Raw genomic sequence first — 21,951 nt, 5'->3', positions numbered from 1 at the left:
ATCTTTTCATCTCATTTATGATTAAAATTCAAGAATGTAACTGATATGAGAGGACAGTGAGTACCTACTTGGAAGAAACAAATACAAGAAGCTTACAGTGTTCCCTTACACTCTCAATTGTGTGGTAATTGGTTTTCTTTTTTCAAGTTATGGGATCCCCAGACATAATTGAGATCCTCACATTGGAAAGTAAGGGGTGTTATGCTCTGAGTCAATTCACTGGCCCCTTTCAGACTTTTGAAATGTACTCCAAGTAATAGTAAGTAAGCATGAGTTGAAAAAGTCTGGTGATGGAAGCTGTGCAACGTAATGTTATTTGTGGGGAGAGATCAAAAGAGTAAATGAATTCTAATCACTGACTCCACAATAACAATAATGAGGAAATGAAGTTAACTTATATATTCAGGTAAACAGGTAGAGAAACAGTATTCTGTCCAGATGGAGATAATAGGTATAAGCTGCTTGGTGGATTCACTATCAGTTCACACCTACAGGTAAATGACTACTAAACTGGCAGGGAAGGCTGTGCATAGAAAGGTTTAATAATAGAAGAGGAGTAATCCTGATGTCTGCCAGATGACTCCTTTGAAACCTTAAAACCATTAATTATGTAGCTATGCAGTATGATACCCTAGATGCCAGAAGAATCTTGCTTCTAGACAAGTGCTTTAACAACATGTTCGTCATGATTCCATGAGGGTCATACATTAGATATTCTGCATATCAGTTATTTACATTTGATACCTAACAGGTTATAATTACAGTTATGAAGGGTCAATTAAAATCATTTCATGGTTTGGTCACCACAATATGAGGAACCATAGTAAATAGTCACAGCCTTAGGAATGTTGAAAAGCACTGTTCCATATTGTCCTCATGTGTTTTATAGGTTTTCACAGTTTTATACAAGTACCTTGGCAAGCAAGGTGGATAATTGTTTCTTTTGTAAATTTTTTTTTGTTTTTTTGTTTTTGTTTTTTGATTTTTAATATTTTTATTACATATTTTCCTCAATTACATTTCCAATGCTATCCCAAAAGTCCCCCATAGCGCCCCCCACTTCCCTACCCACCCATTCCCATTCTTTTGGCCCTGGCATTCCCCTATATTGGGGCATATAAAGTTTGCAAGTCCAATGGGCCTCTCTTTCCATTGATGGCCGACTAGGTCATCTTTCGATACATATGCAGCTAGAGACAAGAGCTCCGGGGTTCTGGTTAGTACATCATGTTGTTCCAACAATAGGGTTGCAGATCCCTTTAGCTCCTTGGGTACTTTCTCTAGCTTCTCCATTGGGAGCCCTGTGATACATCCAATAGCTGACTGTGAACATCCACTCCTGTGTTTGCTAGGCCCCGGCATCGTCTCACAAGAGACAGCTATATTTGGGTCCTTTCAGCAAAATCTTGCTAGTGTATGCAATGGTGTCAGCGTTTAGAAGCTGATTATGGGACGGATCCCTGGATACAGCAGTCTCTAAATGGTCCATCCTTTCATCACAGCTACGAACTTTGTCTCTGTAACTCCTTCCCTGGGTGTTTTTTTCCCAATTCTAAGAAGGTGCACAGTGTCCACACTTTGGTCTTCATTCTTCTTGAGTTTCATGCGTTTATCAAATTGTATCTTATATCTTGGGTATCCTAAGTTTTGGGCTAATATCCACTTATCAATGAATAGATATTGTGTGAGTTCTTTTGTGATTGTGTTACTTCACTCAAGATGATGCCCTCCAGGTCCATCCATTTGGCTAGGAATTTCATAAATTCATTCTTTTTAATAGCTGAGTAGTACTCCATTGTGTAAATGTACCATAATTTCTGTATCCATTCCTCTGTTGAGGGACATCTGGGCAAGCTTGTACAACCACTCTGGAAATCAGTCTGGCGGTTCCTCAGAAAATTGGACATAGTACTACCGGAGGATCCAGCAATACCTCTCCTGGGCATATATCCAGAAGATGTCCCAACCGGTAAATTTTTTGCTGTGTTTTGTTTTTCTTTGCAGGGTGCGAATGTTTTGCCTGCATGTATGTATAAAAGTTTTTAATAGGTTGGTTATGTAGAATTACTCACTACAACACAAGTCAACTGAATAAAAGAAAGTATTGAATTTTCATGTCTTCTCCAATACTGGATAGGATATGGTTTAGCACTGAACATTTGCCTCCTCGGTGCTTCTTTCTGGAATACATGGAACACTCCAAGGAATTATGGAAAAAGTTCCTCACAAATACTCTTAATAGTTTTCTTGAATTTGTTTGTGTAAGTTATTCTTGTTTTTAACCAAAATAATGTTAATGCAAGGTGACTTCAAAGTAATTCTTAATCCTTAACATAGATGGTGTGACAGGCAGAATAGTTGTTCATTTTGGAAATAAACAATGGAATAAGAAATTTATAAATTGTGTACTAAGATTATGATCACAATCACAGGATATTCTGAGTCATATGCATCAGGACACATTATGTTAGTGGGATTCAGCATTTGAGTATCTTTTCTTTCTTATGAAGACATTCTGAATAGCATACTGAAGAAATGCATGGATTGGAGTAATTTGTGTTTCTTTCTAGGTTTTGAAGTAAGAACCTAGGGGATGTTCATGTGTAGTGGGAGCCAAGTTCTTCTAGGAGAGACAGACAGTTCTCTCTATATGGAGGCTAATTCTTTTTTTTTTTCCTTTTAATTTTGTTTTTAATTAGGTATAGAAGAATAGCTTATGACTGCTACCTCATTGCTCTTCTTTCTTTCCTTCCTTTTTCTTTCCTTCTTAATTGGATATTTTCTTTGTTTACATTTCAAATGTTATCCCCTTTTATTGCTCCTGTGTCTGCTTCCTATTATATGGAAGCTGCTTACTGCTGTATGGAGGGAAATCACTTTATACAGAGGCTTTCCCTTGCTAGGTGGAGTGTTCCCATTCTCTATACCCTGTGCAAATATGATTCCTTATGTAATCAGAGTTTCCTCTTTCTAGTACACTTTTGAATGCTGAAATATTTTTTGTGCTATTTACTCCCAAACTTTATGTTCATTATGAGGCCCTCTGCTTCAAATCCTAAGTACAGAACTACAAATTTTCACAAATTTATTAAGATAGTTTAACTAATTAAATAATAAAAGTTTTATCTGAAGGAAATTATTGTATATCCAAAAACTGTTTATGTCAATGAGTGAGAAACAGACATGTAGATCTATTATTTTTAATTCTTCAAGGGAATTATTGGGTATTTTCCCTCAATGATTAGAGCGGTTAGGTTTTAGGCACATTCATCTTCCTTCTCTGAGTAGCTGGCAAAGGAAGAAGACATTTCTGTGATTTAAGCACCTCACACTTAGTCAGAATGCGTCATGTTTTTGCAGAAAAAAAACTCAAGCAAATAAAGCTCTCCGGTGACTAGTTAACTATCTTAAAAAAAAAAGCTTTACTTTTATATATATGACTATTTTGCTCTATATTTATTTGTGTACCACTTGTTCTCCTGTTACCCATAGGGGTCAGAATATAGTGTAGATTCATCAGGGATGGCTTTATCCACTGAGTCCTTGAAGCTCAACCTATTCCTCTGTAAAAGTAATAAGTGCTATTGTAATAGCATGAATTTCCAAACCATGTAATAGAAAACAGATCAAAATTCAGCCACCGTGAAGCATCAACAAAGACAGATCAAAGAGCAAATCTTAGTTATGGCTCTTGAAATATTGTTACTATTGTAATTATTTCTTAAATCTTCTGTCATATATTGCAAAAGGGAAATTCCAATATATAGTTATACTTAATCAAAGCTTAAGCTTTGATCTCAAAGCATCTTTAGAAAACAAGAATATATATATATATGTATATATATCATATATATTCAGTTTAATATATATATTTTACATATATATATATATATCTGAATTAAACAAAAGCAAAGTTCACAACAACCTCCTTCATTATAGCTCATGTTAAAAAAATTTAAGCTATCAATTATTTATATAAATTCTTTAATAGCTATGTAATGGATTCACTGCCACATAGAAGCCAACAAAAGTGACACACACACACAGCTTATATGAATCATTTCGAAATTTTTTACCTTAAGGATATGTTGCACACAGATCTATGAGCGCTCTCTTCTCCCATACCTCCTAATATGTGGACATTTTTATTGGAAATGTGGACATGAACAATACAAGGGATCATTTAGGAAAAGGTTTATATTGTATATATGTGGTATAAAATATCCAGATGTATCAGAAAGAGTTGAAAGCAGATTGAGAAGGTAGTGCAGTACATGGGCAGTTGACTGCATGGGCCATGATGGGTGAGAGAAGTGGGTAGAGTAAGAAAAAGAGAAGAGAGAGGAGAGAGCACCTAACAGAAGCAAAAGACACAGTGCCAAGACAAGAAAGAATAGAAGGAGAACCAAAAGAAGAACCAAGGAACAAAGAGCACATGGTAAAAATGTCTGGGCTTATAGGAAAGAGAAGCAAGGGAAAAGAAATGAGGCTCATAGGCAACAGAGGTTTAGGGTAGGGGACTGGGCTGAGAAATGCTTAGAGGAGCCAGGACTCCTCTAAGCCAAGATGGACTTGCTTGCTGAGATCCTGGCAGCCAGCCTCTGCTCTGATATGTTAATAGGCAATTCAGTTAGCCCTTTGTCCTGAATTTCTTTGGGATCAAAGGAATTTGGAATACTGAAATTGTCTGGGTTGCCTAGGTTATATGGAAAGGCCCTCCAGGGACAAGGCCATGTAACTTGCTTGTACTTTAATAGGGAAGAAGTTATGTACACCTCTCTGCCACTAATCAGGACTGACAGAAAAGTTCCTGTCCAGATTCCTAATTACTTCCTTGAAGAAGTAGCTCATTTACTTTGAACTTCTTATTTTGTTTACTTTTTAAAATTATTTTCTGTTAGAAAGGTAATTAAAAGTTACTTCAGATCCTTGTGGAGATGTTGTAATCATAAGTATAGAGTTGAGTTGAAAATCACCATTCTTTTGGGAAAGAATACCAGGAGATCTTAAACCTTTAAGTGAGGGACAGAGTCTTACAACAGTTTCAGTACACACTTACTTCTGATAGTGACCACCCTCATCATGGGGTCATCCAGGGCTGAGGTGAGTGTCCAGAGCATAGGGCTAATAAAAACTAAAGACATTAGAAAACAATCCCAGGGGAATCCATGTTCCTGCTCTTCATGAATGCTGCATAGGAGAAGAAGGAAGAAAGAAGAAGAAAAGGGGGTAAGAGGAAAAAGAGGAAGACAGACATACAGACAGAGACAGAGACAGAGAGGGGAGAGAAGTAGGGAGGGAGGAAGGTAGGAAGGGAAGGATGGAGACATGGAAGGAGAGACAGAGGAAGGGAAGGAGGATAGAAGGAAGGAAAAGATCTCAAAGCAACAAGGTAGGGAAAAGGTTCTCCGGTATTGTTTAGCAAGTGGGGATTGGAATGGACTTTTGGGTGGAATTGCAGGTGTTTTCAACTCAGAACAGAGTATACGTTCTCGAGTTTTCCCTAAGCTGTGTAAACCCTGCTCCTCCTGTAAGAAGGTTCTGAGTCTCTCTTATCACTAATACAACCTCATTTTCTTCTTTAGTTCCTTCAATTAACCTCTGTCTCTGTCTCTATCTCCATCTTTCTCACCTACATCTCATTTTGCATTTTTTTTTTTTTTTAGTTTTTATTTTTAAAAGAAGGAATCACTTGGAATCTTTCTCTTTAAAAAAAAAACTATGGGCACTAGGGATCACACCTAGGGCCTTGCAACAGCATGACAAGCCATGAGATACATGCCCATCTTATGCTAAGTAGTTTGAAGTGTTATTACTTTAAATACTTCTTCTCACAGATTTGTATACTTATGAAAAATTAAATCCCATGTTTGTGTTTGAATAGATGTAATATAATAGTGGGCTGTATATAATAGTGGAAATATTAATTGTAATTGTTTTATCAACGATAGAATTATAGGGTAATTTTCTATGAAGAAAAGGGAATTTTGTGGAAGATTGTAGATTGAGTTAAAATTTGTATGACTTACAATCAGACAGTAAATGTATACCAGAAGGATGTTTAATTTCTTGATAGTTCAGCTATTTTGAAATTTAATAGATATTTTCCTAGCTCTGCTTCTATGTTACACTTAATGCAGTCAGTCCTACAATGGTTTATATAGGACCCCAGCTTACCTGTTGTTAGAAAAAGCCTGCAGACACAGTATTCTTGTGATGTAAAGAGTTTAGCATGTCCACTTCTGAAAAAATGTACACAGATATTTGGCTTTCTGTGTTCCTCATGTTTTGGTTGGAAGTTTCAGAAGCTATCATAAATCTTCCTGAGGTCAGGGATTGCTGTTAATAAGTGAACCCCCCCCCAAACAACAACAGCAAACTTTATCATACAATATAGCAAGAACTCCTTCCTCGCTTATAAACCATAATGCCCTTATTGTAAAACTTAAAAGTCAAGTTACAAACATTTTCAATGTTAACAACCTTGGATTTCCTAAGTTCAATCATGAGAAAAAGAATCCTATTATTCTGGAGGGAAGCTCCAGAACATTTTCATCACAAATGCAAAACTCTGTGTGGATGAAATAAACATGCATTATCCTCTCCTTGCTTCTCCATCAGTCATTATTCTGTCATTCAAATTTTCATTACATGATTTATTTACTGTAGGTGAGGGCTTACGTACCTAAGACTACACACATGTGTGGATTTTAGAGAACACATTTATGAAACTGGTTCACTCCTTTCACCTCATGGGTCCATGGATTAAATTCTAGGCATTGGGCTTTTTGGAAAGAATATGTACCTGCTGAGTAGTCTTGATGGGTCTCATCAGCTTAACTTCTGTAGCTTTGTAGTTGTTCACTCTGGTTACACCAACCACTAGATGGAATCAAACAGAAGTATAATTGACCATGGGAGTTAACACAGGAACTATAGTGGTAATTTATCTTGTAGTATGTATTAAAATTCTTTCCAAAGGACAAATGATATACCTTTGTATAAATATATCATGCTTTCTTCATGTGATTGTTTGTTGATGTGCACGTGTAATGACTGCATCTTTCAGCTGCTTTGGAAAGTTCTGTTGTGGAAGTAACAAAGGTAGTATTTATTCAAGACTCTAATTTTACTTCTGTTTGAATCATAGCAAGAGTAGAAGTAGTTGTTCAAATAGCAATTCCTCTTCCATTTAAAAATATTTTATATGCATAAGTTATTACTCCATCATAATTTCTTCCAGAAATGTATTATATAAGTAACAAAATTAATAAAGCATAAGAAATATCTTATAAAAAGCATTTCTTTTAGGAATAAAATAATTAACATTTGAAATATATTCTATAAAATAAAGAAGAATGCACATTTTTGCCAGAGAGGATAAAAAAACCACAAGAATGGTCATGATAATATAAGTATTGCATGTGAGTTTTTAAAATTGCTTTGACTATAAGAACTGTCATTATTCAGTGGCCATACTTAGTATAAAATAATAATCCACTTTTGGTTTGGTTTTTAATTTTTTAATCATCATACATAGTATTAATTTTATTATGAGATTTTCAAACAAATTTATTTTTATTCTTTTCTTTAACATTTTTTCTCCAGTCCTCCCAATATCTCCTTGCACTTCTATACATACTTTATAATCTTTTTCATTTTAATGCCACATTTGCTCTCTTACTCTCCCTGGATTCCTCAACATGTCATTTCTTTGCATCTTTTGATCTTCTTTCTGCTATCATAGTCCAAACCACTTTCTCTCCACTTACATTCATATGCAAATGTCCCTGTTTGACAAATGGCATGTGACCTTAGATTTCCTTCCTCTCTAACCTTTGTGAATTGTTTGCAAGTCCACCTAGTATCTCAATATTTTTTCACAATTTCATTTCTATCTATAGATGAACACAATTCCACTGTACAGATACTCCTTATTGGCTTTATGTGCTGATGAACATCAAAGATGGGCATCATCATTTTGCTATTGAGAATAAAACAGCAGCTTATATGGATGTGGAGGCATCTTTATGGTAGGACATTGAGTTCTTTCCGTATAGCACAGAAATTAAATAACTATGTTATATGGTAATTCTATTTTTAATTTTTTAAGATATCTTTATATTTATTTCTATAGTAAATGTAGTAATTTGTCCTCATACCAGTATATAATAATGATTATATCCCCATCGTGGTCAGCATTTTTATTGTTTCTTATCTTGATAATCACTCTAAGATGTGCAATGTCTCAAAGTATTTATAATTTCATTTCCTAGAAAGCTTTTAATGTTGAACAATTTTAAAAAGCATTTACTTGTACATTTCTAAATATTTAAAGGAATCTGTGCCTATTTTATTACCATGTATGTTGACTGAAAGTTTGTGAAGAGAGAGTTTAATCATTATTTTACTCTATAAATTTTAGGTATTAATCTCCTAATTGACTTGCAGAAATCAATGTTTATCTCCCACTTAGTAGGTAATATTTTCATTCCGCAGTCACTTATTCTTAAAGGCCAAAAACTTTTAGTTTCACACAGTCACAACTCAATTTTTTGGTAGATTGTCACTGTTCTTGACAACAGGTAGTCCTGTTGCCTCTACCTGTATCTTGAATCACTTATACTTTCCAGTAAGAGTTTTAGCATTCGGTGTTTGAATAATTTAGCATTAATTTTTGTGCATGGTTAGGGTATATAAATGCAATCCTGTTTTCTACATGTGAATATGAATTCTACAGAAGTCATCCAGGATCAGAAGTTCTAACCACAGAGTCCTCCTAAACAAACATTCTAGAAATTATGATTTTGTATATTCAAATTCTTCCTGAGAACTTCTGAGGTTAAGCAGGGTAATGACACAGAAACTCAGATCCTTTATTTACTCATTTTACTCAAAACTGGTCATTCCCAGTGTGGCTTTGAATCCTTTCAAGTCCCATGGCCTTTGTAACATTATAACTGGAACTAGGTTATAATTAGTCAATTATTTCAGGAAAAAACAGTACTAATTTTAATGGTTACTGCAACATTTTACTTCTTTTACTGTCTGTATAAGGGTCCTTATTTCATGATATTCTATGCAACTTTAATTGGCACTTTTTTTTAAAATATTTTTTATTACGTATTTTCCTCAATTACATTTCCAATGCTATCCCAAAAGTCCCCCATACCCTCCCCACCCACTCCCCTCCCCACCCATTCCCACTTTTTGGCCCTGGCATTCCCCTGTACTGGGGCATATAAAGTTTCCATGTACAATGGGCCTCTCTTTCCAGTGATGGCCAACTAGGCCATCTTTTGATACATATGCAGCTAGAGTCAAGAGCTCCGGGGTACTGGTTAGTTCATAATGTTGCACCTACAGGGTTGCAGATCTCTTTAGCTCCTTGGATACTGTCTCTAGCTCCTCCATTGGGGGCCCTGTGATCCATCCAATAGCTGACTGTGAGCATCCACTTATGTGTTTGCTAGGCCCCGGCCTAGTCTCACAATAGACACCTATATCTGGGTCCTTTCAGCAAACACTTGCTAGTGTATGCAATGGTGTCATCGTTTGGAGGCTAATTATGGGATGGATCCCTGGATATGGCAGTCTCTAGATGGTCCATCCTTTTGTCTCAGCTACAAACTTTGTCTCTGTAACTCCTTCCATGGGTGAATGTTTCCACTTCTAAGAAGGGGCAAAGTGTCCACACTTTGGTCTTCGTTCTTCTTCAGTTGCATGTGTTTTGCAAATTGTATCTTATATGTCGCTATACTAAGTTTCTGGGCTAATATCCACTTATCAGTGAGTACATATCATTTGAGTTCTTTTGTGATTGTGTTACCTCACTCAGGATGATGCCCTCCAGGTCCAACCATTTGCCTAGGAATTTCATAAATTCATTCTCTTTAATAGCTGAGTAGTACTCCGTTGTGTAAATGTACCATAATTTCTGTATCCATTCCTCTGTTGAGGGGCATCTGGGTTCTTTCCAGCTTCTGGCTATTATAAATAGGGCTGCTATGAACATAGTGGAGCATGTGTCCTTCTTACCGGTTGGGACATCTTCTGGATATATGCCCAGGAGAGGTATTGCTGGATCCTCCGGTAGTACTATGTACAATTTTCTGAGGAACCACCAGACTGATTTCCAGAGTGGTTGTACAAGCTTGCAATCCCACCAACAATGGAGGAGTGTTCCTCTTTCTCCACATTCTCGCCAGCATCTGCTGTCACCTGAATTTTTGATCTTAGGCATTCTGACTGGTGTGAGGTGGAATCTCAGGGTTGTTTTGATTTGCATTTCTCTGATGATTAAGGATGTTGAACATTTTTTCAGATGCTTCTCAGCCATTCGGTATTCCTCAGGTGAGAATTCTTTGTTTAGCTCTGAGCCCCAGTTTTTTAATGGGGTTATTTGATTTTCTGGTAACTGGCACTTTTAACTATCTTAATTTTTTATTGGATGTTTTCCTTATTTGCATTTTTTAATGTTTTCCCCTTTCCAGGTTGCCCCTTCGGAAACCTCTATCCAGTTCCCCTGCCCCTGCTTCTATGAGGGTGCTCCCCAACCCACCCACTCTGGTCTTCCCTCCCTGACATTGGGGCATCAAACATTCTTAGGCCCAAGGGCCTCTCCTTCCACTGATGTCTAATAAGGCCATGCCCTGCCACGTATGCAGACAACATGATGGTTCTCTCCATGTGTGTTCTTTCATTGGTAATCCAATCCCTGGGTGCTCTGGGGAAGTCTGGCCTGTTGTCACCATTGCTCCCTCCGTGAGGCTACAAACCCCCTCAGCTCCTTCAGTCCCTTCTCCAACTCCTCCATTGGGGACCCCCATGCTCAATCCAATGGTTGGCTGAGAGCATTTGCCTCTGTATTTGTCAGACTCTGGCAGTGCCTCTCAGGAGACAGCCATATCAGGCTTCCACCAGCATGCACTTCCCAGCAACCTACAATAAGGTCCAGGTTTGGTGGCTGTATATGGGATGGATCCCCAAGTGGGGCAGTCTCTAGATGGCCTTTCCTTTAGTCTCTGCTCCTCACTTTGTCTCCATATTTCCTCCTGAGAGTAATTTGTTCACGCTTCTAAGAAGGACTGAAGCATCCACATTTTGGCCTTCCTTTTTCTTAGGCTTCATATGGTCCATGAATTGAATCTTGGGCACTCCAAATGGTTGGGCTAATATCCACTTATCAGTGAGTACATACTGTGTGTGTTCTTTTGTGATTGTGTTACCTCACTCAGGATGATATTTTCAAGATTCATCCATTTGTCTGCGAATTTCATGAAGTCACTACTTTTAATAACTGAGTAGTACTCCACTGTTTAAATGTACCACATTTTCTGCATCCATTCCTCTGTTGAGGGACACCTGGGTTGTTTCTAGCTTCTGGCTATTATAAATACGGCTGATATGAACATAGTAGAGCATGTCTCTTTATTGCATATTGAAATGTCTTATGAGTATATGCCAGGGAGTGGTATAGTCCTCAGGTAGTATTATGTCCAATTTCCTGAAACTACCAGACCAATTTCCAGAGTGGTTATACCAGCTGGCAATCCCACCATCAATGGAGGAGTATTCCTCTTTTATACATCCTTGACAGCATCTGCTGTTACCTGAGTTTTTGATCTTAGCCATTCTGATTGATGTGAGGTAGAATCTCAGGGTCGTTTTGAATTAAATTTCCCTGATGACTAAGAATGTTGAACAATTCTTTATATGCTTCTCGGCCATTTGAGTTTCCTCAGTTGAGAATTCTCTGTTTAGCTCTGTTCCCCATTTTTTAATAGGGTTATTTGGTTCTGTAGAGTCTAAATTCTTTATTTCTTTGTATATACTAGCCCACTATCAGATGTGAGATTGGTAAAGATCTTTTCCCAATCTGTTGGTTGCCATTTTGTCTGATTGAGAGTGTCCTTTGCTTTACAGAAAGAAGCTTTGCAATTTTATGAGGCCCCACTCATCAATTCTTGATCTTAGAGCATAAGTCATTGGTCTTTTGTTCAGGAACTTTTCCCCTGTGCTCATGAGTTTGAGACTTTTCCCTACTTCCTTTCTATTAGTCCTAGTATATCTGATATTATGTGGAGATCCTTGATCCACTTGGATTTAAGCTTTGTACAAGGAGATAAGAATGGATCAATTTGCATTCTTCTACATGTTGACTGCCAGTTGACCCAGCATCATTTGTTTAAGATGCTGTCTTATTTCTAGTGGATGATTTTAGATGCTTTGTCAAAGATCAAGTGACCACAGTTGTGTGGTTTCATTTCTAGGTCTTCAATTCTATTCCATTGAACTACCTGCCTGTGTCACTGTACCAGTACCAAGCAGTAATTATCAGTACTGCGCTCTATTACAGCTTGAGATCAGGGATGGATAGTTTTCACTATCCTGGGATTTTAGTTATACTAAAAGAAGATCTATTCATCTTCTGAGGTCTTCTTCGAATTATTTCTTCAGAGACTTGAAGTTCTTGTCATACAGATATTCTATTTGTTTGCTTAGAGTATAACAAGATATTTTATATTGTTTGTGATTATTGTGAAGGATGTTGTTTCCCTAATTTCTTTCTCAACCTGTTTATCCTTTGAGTATATGAAGGCTACTGATTCGTTTGAGTTAATTTTATGTCCGGCCAATTTGTTGAAGTTGTTTATTAGGTTTAGGAGTTCTCTGGTGGGGCTTTTGGGGTCACGTTAATATACTACCATATCATCTGCAAACAGTGATATTTTGACTTATTCCTTTTCAATTTGTATCCCTTTGAAGTCCTTTTGTTGTCTAATTGCTCTAGCTAGAACTTCACGTATTATATTGAATAGGTAGGGAGAGAGACAGCAGCCTTGTCTAGTCCCTGATTTTAGTGTGATTCCTTCAAGTTTCTCCCCATTTACTTTGTTGTTGGCTACTGGTTTGCTGTATATTACTTTTACTATCTCTACATATGGATCTTGAATACCTGATCTTCCCAAGATTTTTATCATGAATGGATTTTGAATTTTGTCAGATGAGATGTTTTTTCAGCATCTAATGAAATGTTTGTGTATTTTTTTCTTTTTTTTTAATTTTTAATATTTTTATTACATATTTACCTCAATTACATTTCCAATGCTATCCCAAAAGTCCCCCATAGCGCCCCCCACTTCCCTACCCACCCATTCCCATTCTTTTGGCCCTGGCGTTCCCCTATATTGGGGCATATAAACTTTGCAAGTCCAATGGGCCTCTCTTTCCATTGATAGCCAACTAGGCCATCTTTTGATACATATGCAGCTAGAGACACGAGCTCCAAGGTACTGGTTAGTTCATCAGGTTGTTCCAACTATAGGGTTGCAGATCCCTTTAGCTCCTTGGGTACTTTCTCTAGCTTCTCCATTGGGAGCCCTGTGATACATCCAATAGCTGACTGTGAACATCCACTCCTGTGTTTGCTGGCCCCGGCATCGTCTCACAAGAGACAGCTATATTTGGGTCCTTTCAGCAAAATCTTGCTAGTGTATGCAATGGTGTCCGCGTTTAGAAGCTGATTATGGGATGGATCCCTGGATACGGCAGTCTCTAGATGGTCCATCCTTTCATCACAGCTCCAAACTTTGTCTCTGTAACTCCTTCCATGGGTGTTTTGTTCCCAATTCTAAGAAGGGGCACAGTGTCCACATTTTGGTCTTCATTCTTCTTGAGTTTCATGCGTTTAGCAAATTGTATCTTATATCTTGGGTATCCTAAGTTTTGGGCTAATATCCACTTATCAGTGAATACATATTGTATGAGTTCCTTTGTGATTGTGTTACTTCACTCAAGATGATGCCCTCCAGGTCCATCCATTTGGCTAGGAATTTCATAAATTCATTCTTTTTAATAGCTGAGTAGTACACCATTGTGTAAATGTACCATAATTTCTGTATCCATTCCTCTGTTGAGGGACATCTGGGTTCTTTCCAGCTTCTGGCTATTATAAATAGGGCTGCTATGAACATAGTGAAGCATGTGTCCTTCTTACCGGTTGGGACATCTTCTGGATATATGCCCAGGAGAGGTATTGCTGGATCCTCCGGTAGTACTATGTACAATTTTCTGAGGAACCACCAGACTGATTTCCAGAGTGGTTGTACAAGCTTGCAATCCCACCAACAATGGAGGAGTGTTCCTCTTTCTCCACATCCTCTCCAGCATCTGCTGTCACCTGAATTTTTGATCTTAGGCATTCTGACTGGTGTGAGGTGGAATCTCAGGGTTGTTTTGATTTGCATTTCTCTGATGATTAAGGATGTTGAATATTTTTTCAGGTGCTTCTCTGCCATTCGGTATTCTTCAGGTGAGAATTCTAAGTTCAGTTCTGAGCCACATTTTTTAATTGGGTTATTTGACTTTCTGGAGTCTACCGTTCGTGAGTTCTTTATATATATTGGATATTAGTCCCTTATCTGATTTAGGATAGGTAAAGATCCTTTCCCAATCTGTTGGTGGTTTTTTGTCTTATTGATGGTGTCTTCTGCCTTGCAGAAGTTTTGCAGTTTCATGAGGTCCCACTTGTCAATTCTCGATCTTACAGTACAAGCCATTGCTGTTCTATTCAGGAATTTTTCCCCTGTGCCCATATCTTCAAGGCTTTTCCCCACTTTCTTCTATAAGTTTCAGTGTCTCTGGTTTTATGTGAAGTTCCTTGATCCACTTAGACTTGACCTTAGTACAAGGAGATAGGAATGGATCGATTCGCATTCTTCTACATGTTAACAACCAGTTGTGCCAGCACCATTTGTTGAAAATGTTGTCTTTCTTCCACTGGATGGTTTTAGCTCCCTTGTCGAAGATCAAGTGACCGTAGGTGTTTGGGTTCATTTCTGGGTCTTCAATTCTATTCCATTGGTCTATTTGTCTGTCACTATACCAGTACCATGCAGTTTTTATCACAATTGCTCTGTAGTAAAGCTTTAGGTCTGGCATGGTGATTCCACCAGAGGTTCTTTTATCCTTGAGAAGAGTTTTTGCTATCCTAGGTTTTTTGTTATTCCAGATGAATTTGCAGATTGCACTTTCTAATTCGTTGAAGAATTGAGTTGGAATTTTGATGGGGATTGCATTGAATCTGTAGATTGCTTTTGGCAAGATAGCCATCTTTAAAATGTTGATCCTGCCAATCCATGAGCATGGGAGATCTTTCCATCTTCTGAGATCTTCTCAAATTTCTTTCTTCAGAGACTTGAAGTTTTTATTATACAGATCTTTCACTTCCTTAGTTAGAGTCACGCCAAGATATTTTATATAATTTGAGACTATTGAGAAGGGTGTTGTTTCCCTAATTTCTTTCTCAGCCTGTTTATTCTTTGTGTAGAGAAAGGCCATTGATTTGTTTGAGTTAATTTTATATCCAGCTACTTCACCGAAGCTGTTTATCAGGTTTAGGAGTTCTCTGGTGGAATTTTTAGGGTCACTTATATATACTATCATATCATCTGCAAAAAGTGATATTTTGACTTCATCTTTTCCAATTTGTATCCCTTTGATCTCCTTTTGTTGTCGAATTGCTCTGGCTAGGACTTCAAGTACAATGTTGAATAGGTATGGAGAAAGTGGACAGCCTTGTCTAGTCCCTGATTTTAGAGGGATTGCTTCAAGCTTCTGACCATTTACTTTGATGTTGGCTACTGGTTTGCTGTAGATTGCTTTTATCATGGTTAGGTATGGTACTTGAATTCCTGATCTTTCCAAGACTTTTATCATGAATGGGTGTTGGATCTTGTCAAATGCTTTTTCTGCATCTAACGAGATGACCATGTGGTTTTTGTCTTTGAGTTTGTTTATATACTGGACTACATTGATGGATTTCCGTATATTGAACCATCCCTGCATCCCTGGGATGAAACCTACTTGGTCAGGATGGATGATTGTTTTGATGTGTTCTTGGATTCGGTTAGCAAGAACTTTATTGAGGAGTTTTGCATCAATATTCATAAGGGATATTAGTCTGAAGTTTTCTAACTTTGTTGGGTCTTTTTGTGGTTTAGGAATCAGAGTAATTGTGGCTTCATAGAATGAGTTGGGTAGAGTACCTTCTGTTTCTATTTTGTGGAATAGCTTGTGAAGAACTGGGATTAGATCTTCTTTGAAGGTCTGATAGAACTCTGCACTAAACCTATCTGGTCCTGGGCTTTTTTTGGTTGGGAGACTATTAATGACTGCTTCTATTTCTTTGGGGTATATAGGGCTGTTTAGATCATTAACCTGATCTTGATTCAACTTTGGTACCTGGTATCTGTCTAGGAACTTCTCCATTTCATCCAGGTTCTCCAGTTTTGTTGAGTATAGCCTTTGGTAGTAGGATCTGATGGTGTTTTGGATGTCTTCAGGATCTGTTGTTATGTCTCCTTTTTCCTTTGATTTTGTTAATTAGGATGCTTTCCCTGTGCCCTCTAGTGAGTCTGGCTAAGGGTTTATCTATCTTGTTGATTTTCTCAAAGAACCAGCTCCTTGAGTGTTTGATTCTTTGAATAGTTCTTCTTGTTTCCACTTGGTTGATTTCGCCCCGGAGTTTGATTATTTCCTGCCGTCTACTCCTCTTGGGTGAGTTTGCTTCCTTTTATTCTAGTGCTTTTAGGTGTGTTGTCAAGTTGCTAATGTGTGCTCTCTCTAGTTTCTTTTTGGAGGCACTCAGAGCTATGAGTTTTCCTCTTAGAAATGCTTTCATTGCGTCCCATAAGTTTGGGTATGTTGTGGCTTCATTTTCTTTTATTTTTTTTTTATATTTTTATTACATATTTTCCTCAATTACATTTCCAATACTATCCCAAAAGTCCCCCATAGCGCCCCCCACTTCCCTACCCACCCATTCCCATTCTTTTGGCCCTGGCATTCCCCTATATTGGGGCATATAAAGTTTGCAAGTCCAATGGGCCTCTCTTTCCATTGATGGCTGACTAGGCCATCTTTCGATACATATGCAGCTAGAGACAAGAGCTCCGGGGTTCTGGTTAGTACATCATGTTGTTCCAACAATAGGGTTGCAGATCCCTTTAGCTCCTTGGGTACTTTCTCTAGCTTCTCCATTGGGAGCCCTGTGATACATCCAATAGCTGACTGTGAACATCCACTCCTGTGTTTGCTAGGCCCCGGCATTGTCTCACAAGAGACAGCTATATTTGGGTCCTTTCAGCAAAATCTTGCTAGTGTATGCAATGGTGTCAGCGTTTAGAAGCTGATTATGGGAGGGATCCCTGGATACAGCAGTCTCTAAATGGTCCATCCTTTCATCACAGCTACGAACTTTGTCTCTGTAACTCCTTTCCTGGGTGTTTTTTTCCCAATTCTAAGAAGGTGCACAGTGTCCACACTTTGGTCTTCATTCTTCTTGAGTTTCATGCCTTTATCAAATTGTATCTTGTATCTTGGGTATCCTAAGTTTTGGGCTAATATCCACTTATCAATGAATAGATATTGTGTGAGTTCTTTTGTTATTTTGTTACTTCACTCAAGATGATGCCCTCCAGGTCAATCCATTTGGCTAGGAATTTCATAAATTCATTCTTTTTAATAGCTGAGTAGTACTCCATTGTGTAAATGTACCATAATTTCTGTATCCATTCCTCTGTTGAGGGACATCTGGGTTCTTTCCAGCTTCTGGCTATTATAAATAGGGCTGCTATGAACATAGTGGAGCATGTGTCCTTTTTACCGGTTGGGACATCTTCTGGATATATGCCCAGGAGAGGTATTGCTGGATCCTCCGGTAGTACTATGTCCAATTTTCTGAGGAACCGCCAGACTGATTTCCAGAGTGGTTGTACAAGCTTGCAATCCCACCAACAATGGAGGAGTGTTCCTCTTTCTCCACATCCTCGCCAGCATCTCCTGTCACCTGAATTTTTGAACTTAGCCATTCTGACTGGTGTGAGGTGGAAACTCAGGGTTGTTTTGATTTGCATTTCCCTGATGATTAAGGATGTTGAACATTTTTTCTGGTGCTTCTCTGCCATTCGGTATTCCTCAGGTGAGAATTCTTTGTTCAGTTCTGAGCCCCATTTTTTAATGGGGTTATTTGACTTTCTGGAGTCCACCTTCTTGAGTTCTTTATATATATTGGATATTAGTCCCTTATCTGATTTAGGATAGGTGAAGATCCTTTCCCAATCTGTTGGTGGTTTTTTGTCTTATTGATGGTGTCTTTAGCCTTGCAGAAGCTTTGTAGTTTCATGAGGTTCCACTTGTCAATTCTCGATCTTACAGCACAAGCCATTACTGTTCTATTCAGGAATTTTTCCCCTGTGCCCATATCTTCAAGGCTTTTCCCCACTTTCTCCTCTATAAGTTTCAGTGTCTCTGGTTTTATGTGAAGTTCCTTGATCCACTTAGACTTGACCTTAGTACAAGGAGATAGGAATGGATCGATTCGCATTCTTCTACATGTTAACAACCAGTTGTGCCAGCACCATTTGTTGAAAATGCTGTCTTTCTTCCACTGGATGTTTTTAGCTCCCTTGTCGAAGATCAAGTGACCGTAGGTGTGTGGGTTCATTTCTGGGTCTTCAATTCTATTCCATTGGTCTATTTGTCTGTCAGTATACCAGTACCATGCAGTTTGTATCACAATTGCTCTGTAGTAGAGCTTTAGGTCCGGCATGGTGATTCCACCAGAGGTTCTTTTATCCTTGAGAAGAGTTTTTGCTATCCTAGGTTTTTTGTTATTCCAGATGAATTTGCAGATTGCACTTTCTAATTCGTTGAAGAATTGATTTGGAATTTTGATGGGGATTGCATTGAATCTGTAGATTGCTTTTGGCAAGATAGCCATTTTTACAATGTTGATCCTGCCAATCCATGAGCATGGGAGATCTTTCCATCTTCTGAGATCTTCTATAATTTCTTTCTTCAGAGACTTGAAGTTTTTATTATACAGATCTTTCACTTCCTTAGTTAGAGTCACGCCAAGATATTTTATATAATTTGAGACTATTGAGAAGGGTGTTGTTTCCCTAATTTCTTTCTCAGCCTGTTTATTCTTTGTGTAGAGAAAGGTCATTGATTTGTTTGAGTTAATTTTATATCCAGCTACTTCACCGAAGCTGTTTATCAGGCTTAGGAGTTCTCTGGTGGAATTTTTAGGGTCACTTAGATATACTATCATATCATCTGCAAAAAGTGATATTTTGACTTCATCTTTTCCAATTTGTATCCCTTTGATCTCCTTTTGTTGTCGAATTGCTCTGGCTAGGACTTCAAGTACAATGTTGAATAGGTATGGAGAAAGTGGACAGCCTTGTCTAGTCCCTGATTTTAGAGGGATTGCTTCAAGCTTCTGACCATTTACTTTGATGTTGGCTACTGGTTTGCTGTAGATTGCTTTTATCATGGTTAGGTATGGTACTTGAATTCCTGATCTTTCCAAGACTTTTATCATGAATGGGTGTTGGATCTTGTCAAATGCTTTTTCTGCATCTAACGAGATGACCATGTGGTTTTTGTCTTTGAGTTTGTTTATATACCGGATTACGTTGATGGATTTCTGTATATTGAACCATCCCTGCATCCCTGGAATGAAACCTACTTGGTCAGGATGGATGATTGTTTTGATGTGTTCTTGGATTCGGTTAGCAAGAACTTTATTGAGGATTTTTGCATCAATATTCATAAGGGATATTGGTCTGAAGTTTTCTATCTTTGTTGGGTCTTTTTGTGGTTTAGGTATCAGAGTAATTGTGGCTTCATAGATTGAGTTGGGTAGAGTACCTTCTGTTTCTATTTTGTGGAATAGTTTGTGAAGAACTGGGATTAGATCTTCTTTGAAGGTCTGATAGAACTCTGCACTAAACCCATCTGGTCCTGGGCTTTTTTTAGTTGGGAGACTATTAATGACTGCTTCTATTTCTTTGGGGTATATAGGGCTGTTTAGATCATTAACCTGATCTTGATTCAACTTTGGTACCTGGTATCTGTCTAGGAACTTCTCCATTTCATCCAGGTTCTCCAGTTTTGTTGAGTATAGCCTTTGGTAGAAGGATCTGATGGTGTTTTGGATGTCTTCAGGATCTGTTGTTATGTCTCCTTTTTCATTTCTGATTTTGTTAATTAGGATGCTTTCCCTGTGCCCTCTAGTGAGTCTGGCTAAGGGTTTATCTATCTTGTTGATTTTCTCAAAGAACCAGCTCCTTGATTGGTTGATTCTTTGAATAGTTTTTCTTGGTTCCACTTGGTTGATTTCACCCCTGAGTTTGATTATTTCCTGCCGTCTACTCCTCTTGGGTGAATTTGCTTCCTTTTGTTCTAGTGCTTTTAGGTGTGTTGTCAAGCTGCTAATGTGTGCTCTCTCTAGTTTCCTTTTGGAGGCACTCAGAGCTATGAGTTTTCCTCTTAGAAATGCTTTCATTGCGTCCCATAAGTTTGGGTATGTTGTGGCTTCATTTTCATTGAACTCTAAAAAGTCCTTAATTTCTTTCTTTATTCCTTCCTTGACCAAGGTATCATTGAGAAGAGTGTTGTTCAGTTTCCACGTGAAGGTTGGCTTTCTATTATTTATTTTGTTATTGAAGATCAGCCTTAGTCCATGGTGATCTGATAGGATGCATGGGACAATTTCAATATTTTTATATCTGTTGAGGCCTGCTTTGTGACCAATTATGTGGTCAATTTTGGAGAAGGTACCATGAGGTGCTGAGAAGAAGGTATATCCTTTTGTTTTAGGATAGAATGTTCTGTAGATATCTGCCAGATCCATTTGATTCATAATTTCTCTTAGTTTCACTGTGTCCCTGTTTAGTTTCTGTTTCCATGATCTGTCCATTAGTGAAAGTGGTGTGTTGAAGTCTCCCACTATTATTGTATGAGGTGCAATGTGTGCTTTGAGATTTACTAAAGTTTCTTTAATGAATGTAGCTGCCTTTGTATTTGGAGCATAGATATTCAGGATTGATAGTTCCTCTTGGAGGATTTTACCTTTGATGAGTATGAAGTGCCCCTCCCTGTCTTTTTTGATGACTTTGGGTTGGAAGTCAATCTTATCAGATATTAGAATGGCTATTCCAGCTTGTTTCTTCATACCATTTGCTTGGAAAATTGTTTTCCAGCCTTTCATTCTGAGGTAGTGTCTATCTTTTTCTCTGAGATGAGTTTCCTGTAAGCAGCAAAATGTTGGGTCTTGTTTGTGTAGCCAGTTTGTTAGTCTATGTCTTTTTATCGGGGAGTTGAGTCCATTGATATTAAGGACAAGTAATTGTTGTTTCCTGTTATTTTTGTTGTTAAAGTTGGCATTCTGTTCTTGTGGCTGTCTTCTTTTAGGTTTGTTGAGGGATTACCTTCTTGTTGTTTCTAGGGCGTGGTTCCTGTCCTTGTATGGGTTTTTTCCTGTTATTATCCTTTGAAGGGCTGGATTCGTGGAGAGATAATGTGTGAATTTGGTTTTGTCGTGGAATAATTTGGTTTCTCCATCTATGTTAATTGAGCGTTTGGCTGGGTATAGTAGCCTGGGCTGGAATTTGTGTTCTTTTAGTGTCTGTATAACATCTGTCCAGGATCTTCTGGCTTTCATAGTCTCTGGTGAAAAATCTGGTGTAATTCTGATAGGCTTGCCTTTATATGTTACTTGGCCTTTTTCTCTTACTGCTTTTAGTATTCTATCTTTATTTAGTGCATTTGTTGTTCTGATTATTATGTGTCAGGAGGTATTTCTTTTTTGGTCCAGTCTATTTGGAGTTCTGTAGGCTTCTTGTATGTTCATGGGCATCTCTTTCTTTAGGTTTGGGAAGTTTTCTTCTATAATTTTGTTGAAGATGTTTGCTGGTCCTTTGAGTTGAAAATCTTCATTCTCATGCACTCCTATTATCCGTAGGTTTGGTCTTCTCATTGTGTCCTGTATTTCTTGGATGTTTTGAGTTAGGATCTTTTTGCGTTTTACATTTTCCTTGATTGTTGTGCCTATGTTCTCTATGGAATCTTCTGCACCTGAGATTCTCTCTTCTATCTCTT

General features: G+C 37.9%; 1 protein-coding gene across 4 annotated transcripts in view; it reads left to right on the top strand.

Annotated features, from left to right (window-relative positions):
• Positions 1-4,998: 4,998 nt before the first annotated feature.
• Positions 4,999-21,951, top strand: part of LOC146999658 (vomeronasal type-1 receptor 4-like) — a 35,529-nt gene continuing 18,576 nt past the window's right edge. For 3 of the 4 annotated variants that reach the window (XM_085834468.1, XM_085834465.1, XM_085834466.1), the window contains exons 1-2: positions 4,999-5,103; positions 7,905-8,033. In XM_085834468.1, the coding sequence (XP_085690594.1) occupies positions 7,967-8,033 (67 nt within the window). In that variant the 5' untranslated portion in view covers positions 4,999-5,103; positions 7,905-7,966. The remainder of the gene's footprint in view (positions 5,104-7,904; positions 8,034-21,951) is intronic. The other variant, XM_085834467.1, reaches the window with a different exon arrangement.

Source organism: Mus caroli, unplaced genomic scaffold (assembly GCF_978045245.1).
Source record: "Mus caroli unplaced genomic scaffold, Mus_caroli_1 scaffold_82, whole genome shotgun sequence".
Taxonomy (NCBI): Eukaryota; Metazoa; Chordata; class Mammalia; order Rodentia; family Muridae; genus Mus; species Mus caroli.
Note: the sequence above shows the minus strand (reverse complement) of the source record. Positions and strands in the feature narration are given on the sequence as shown.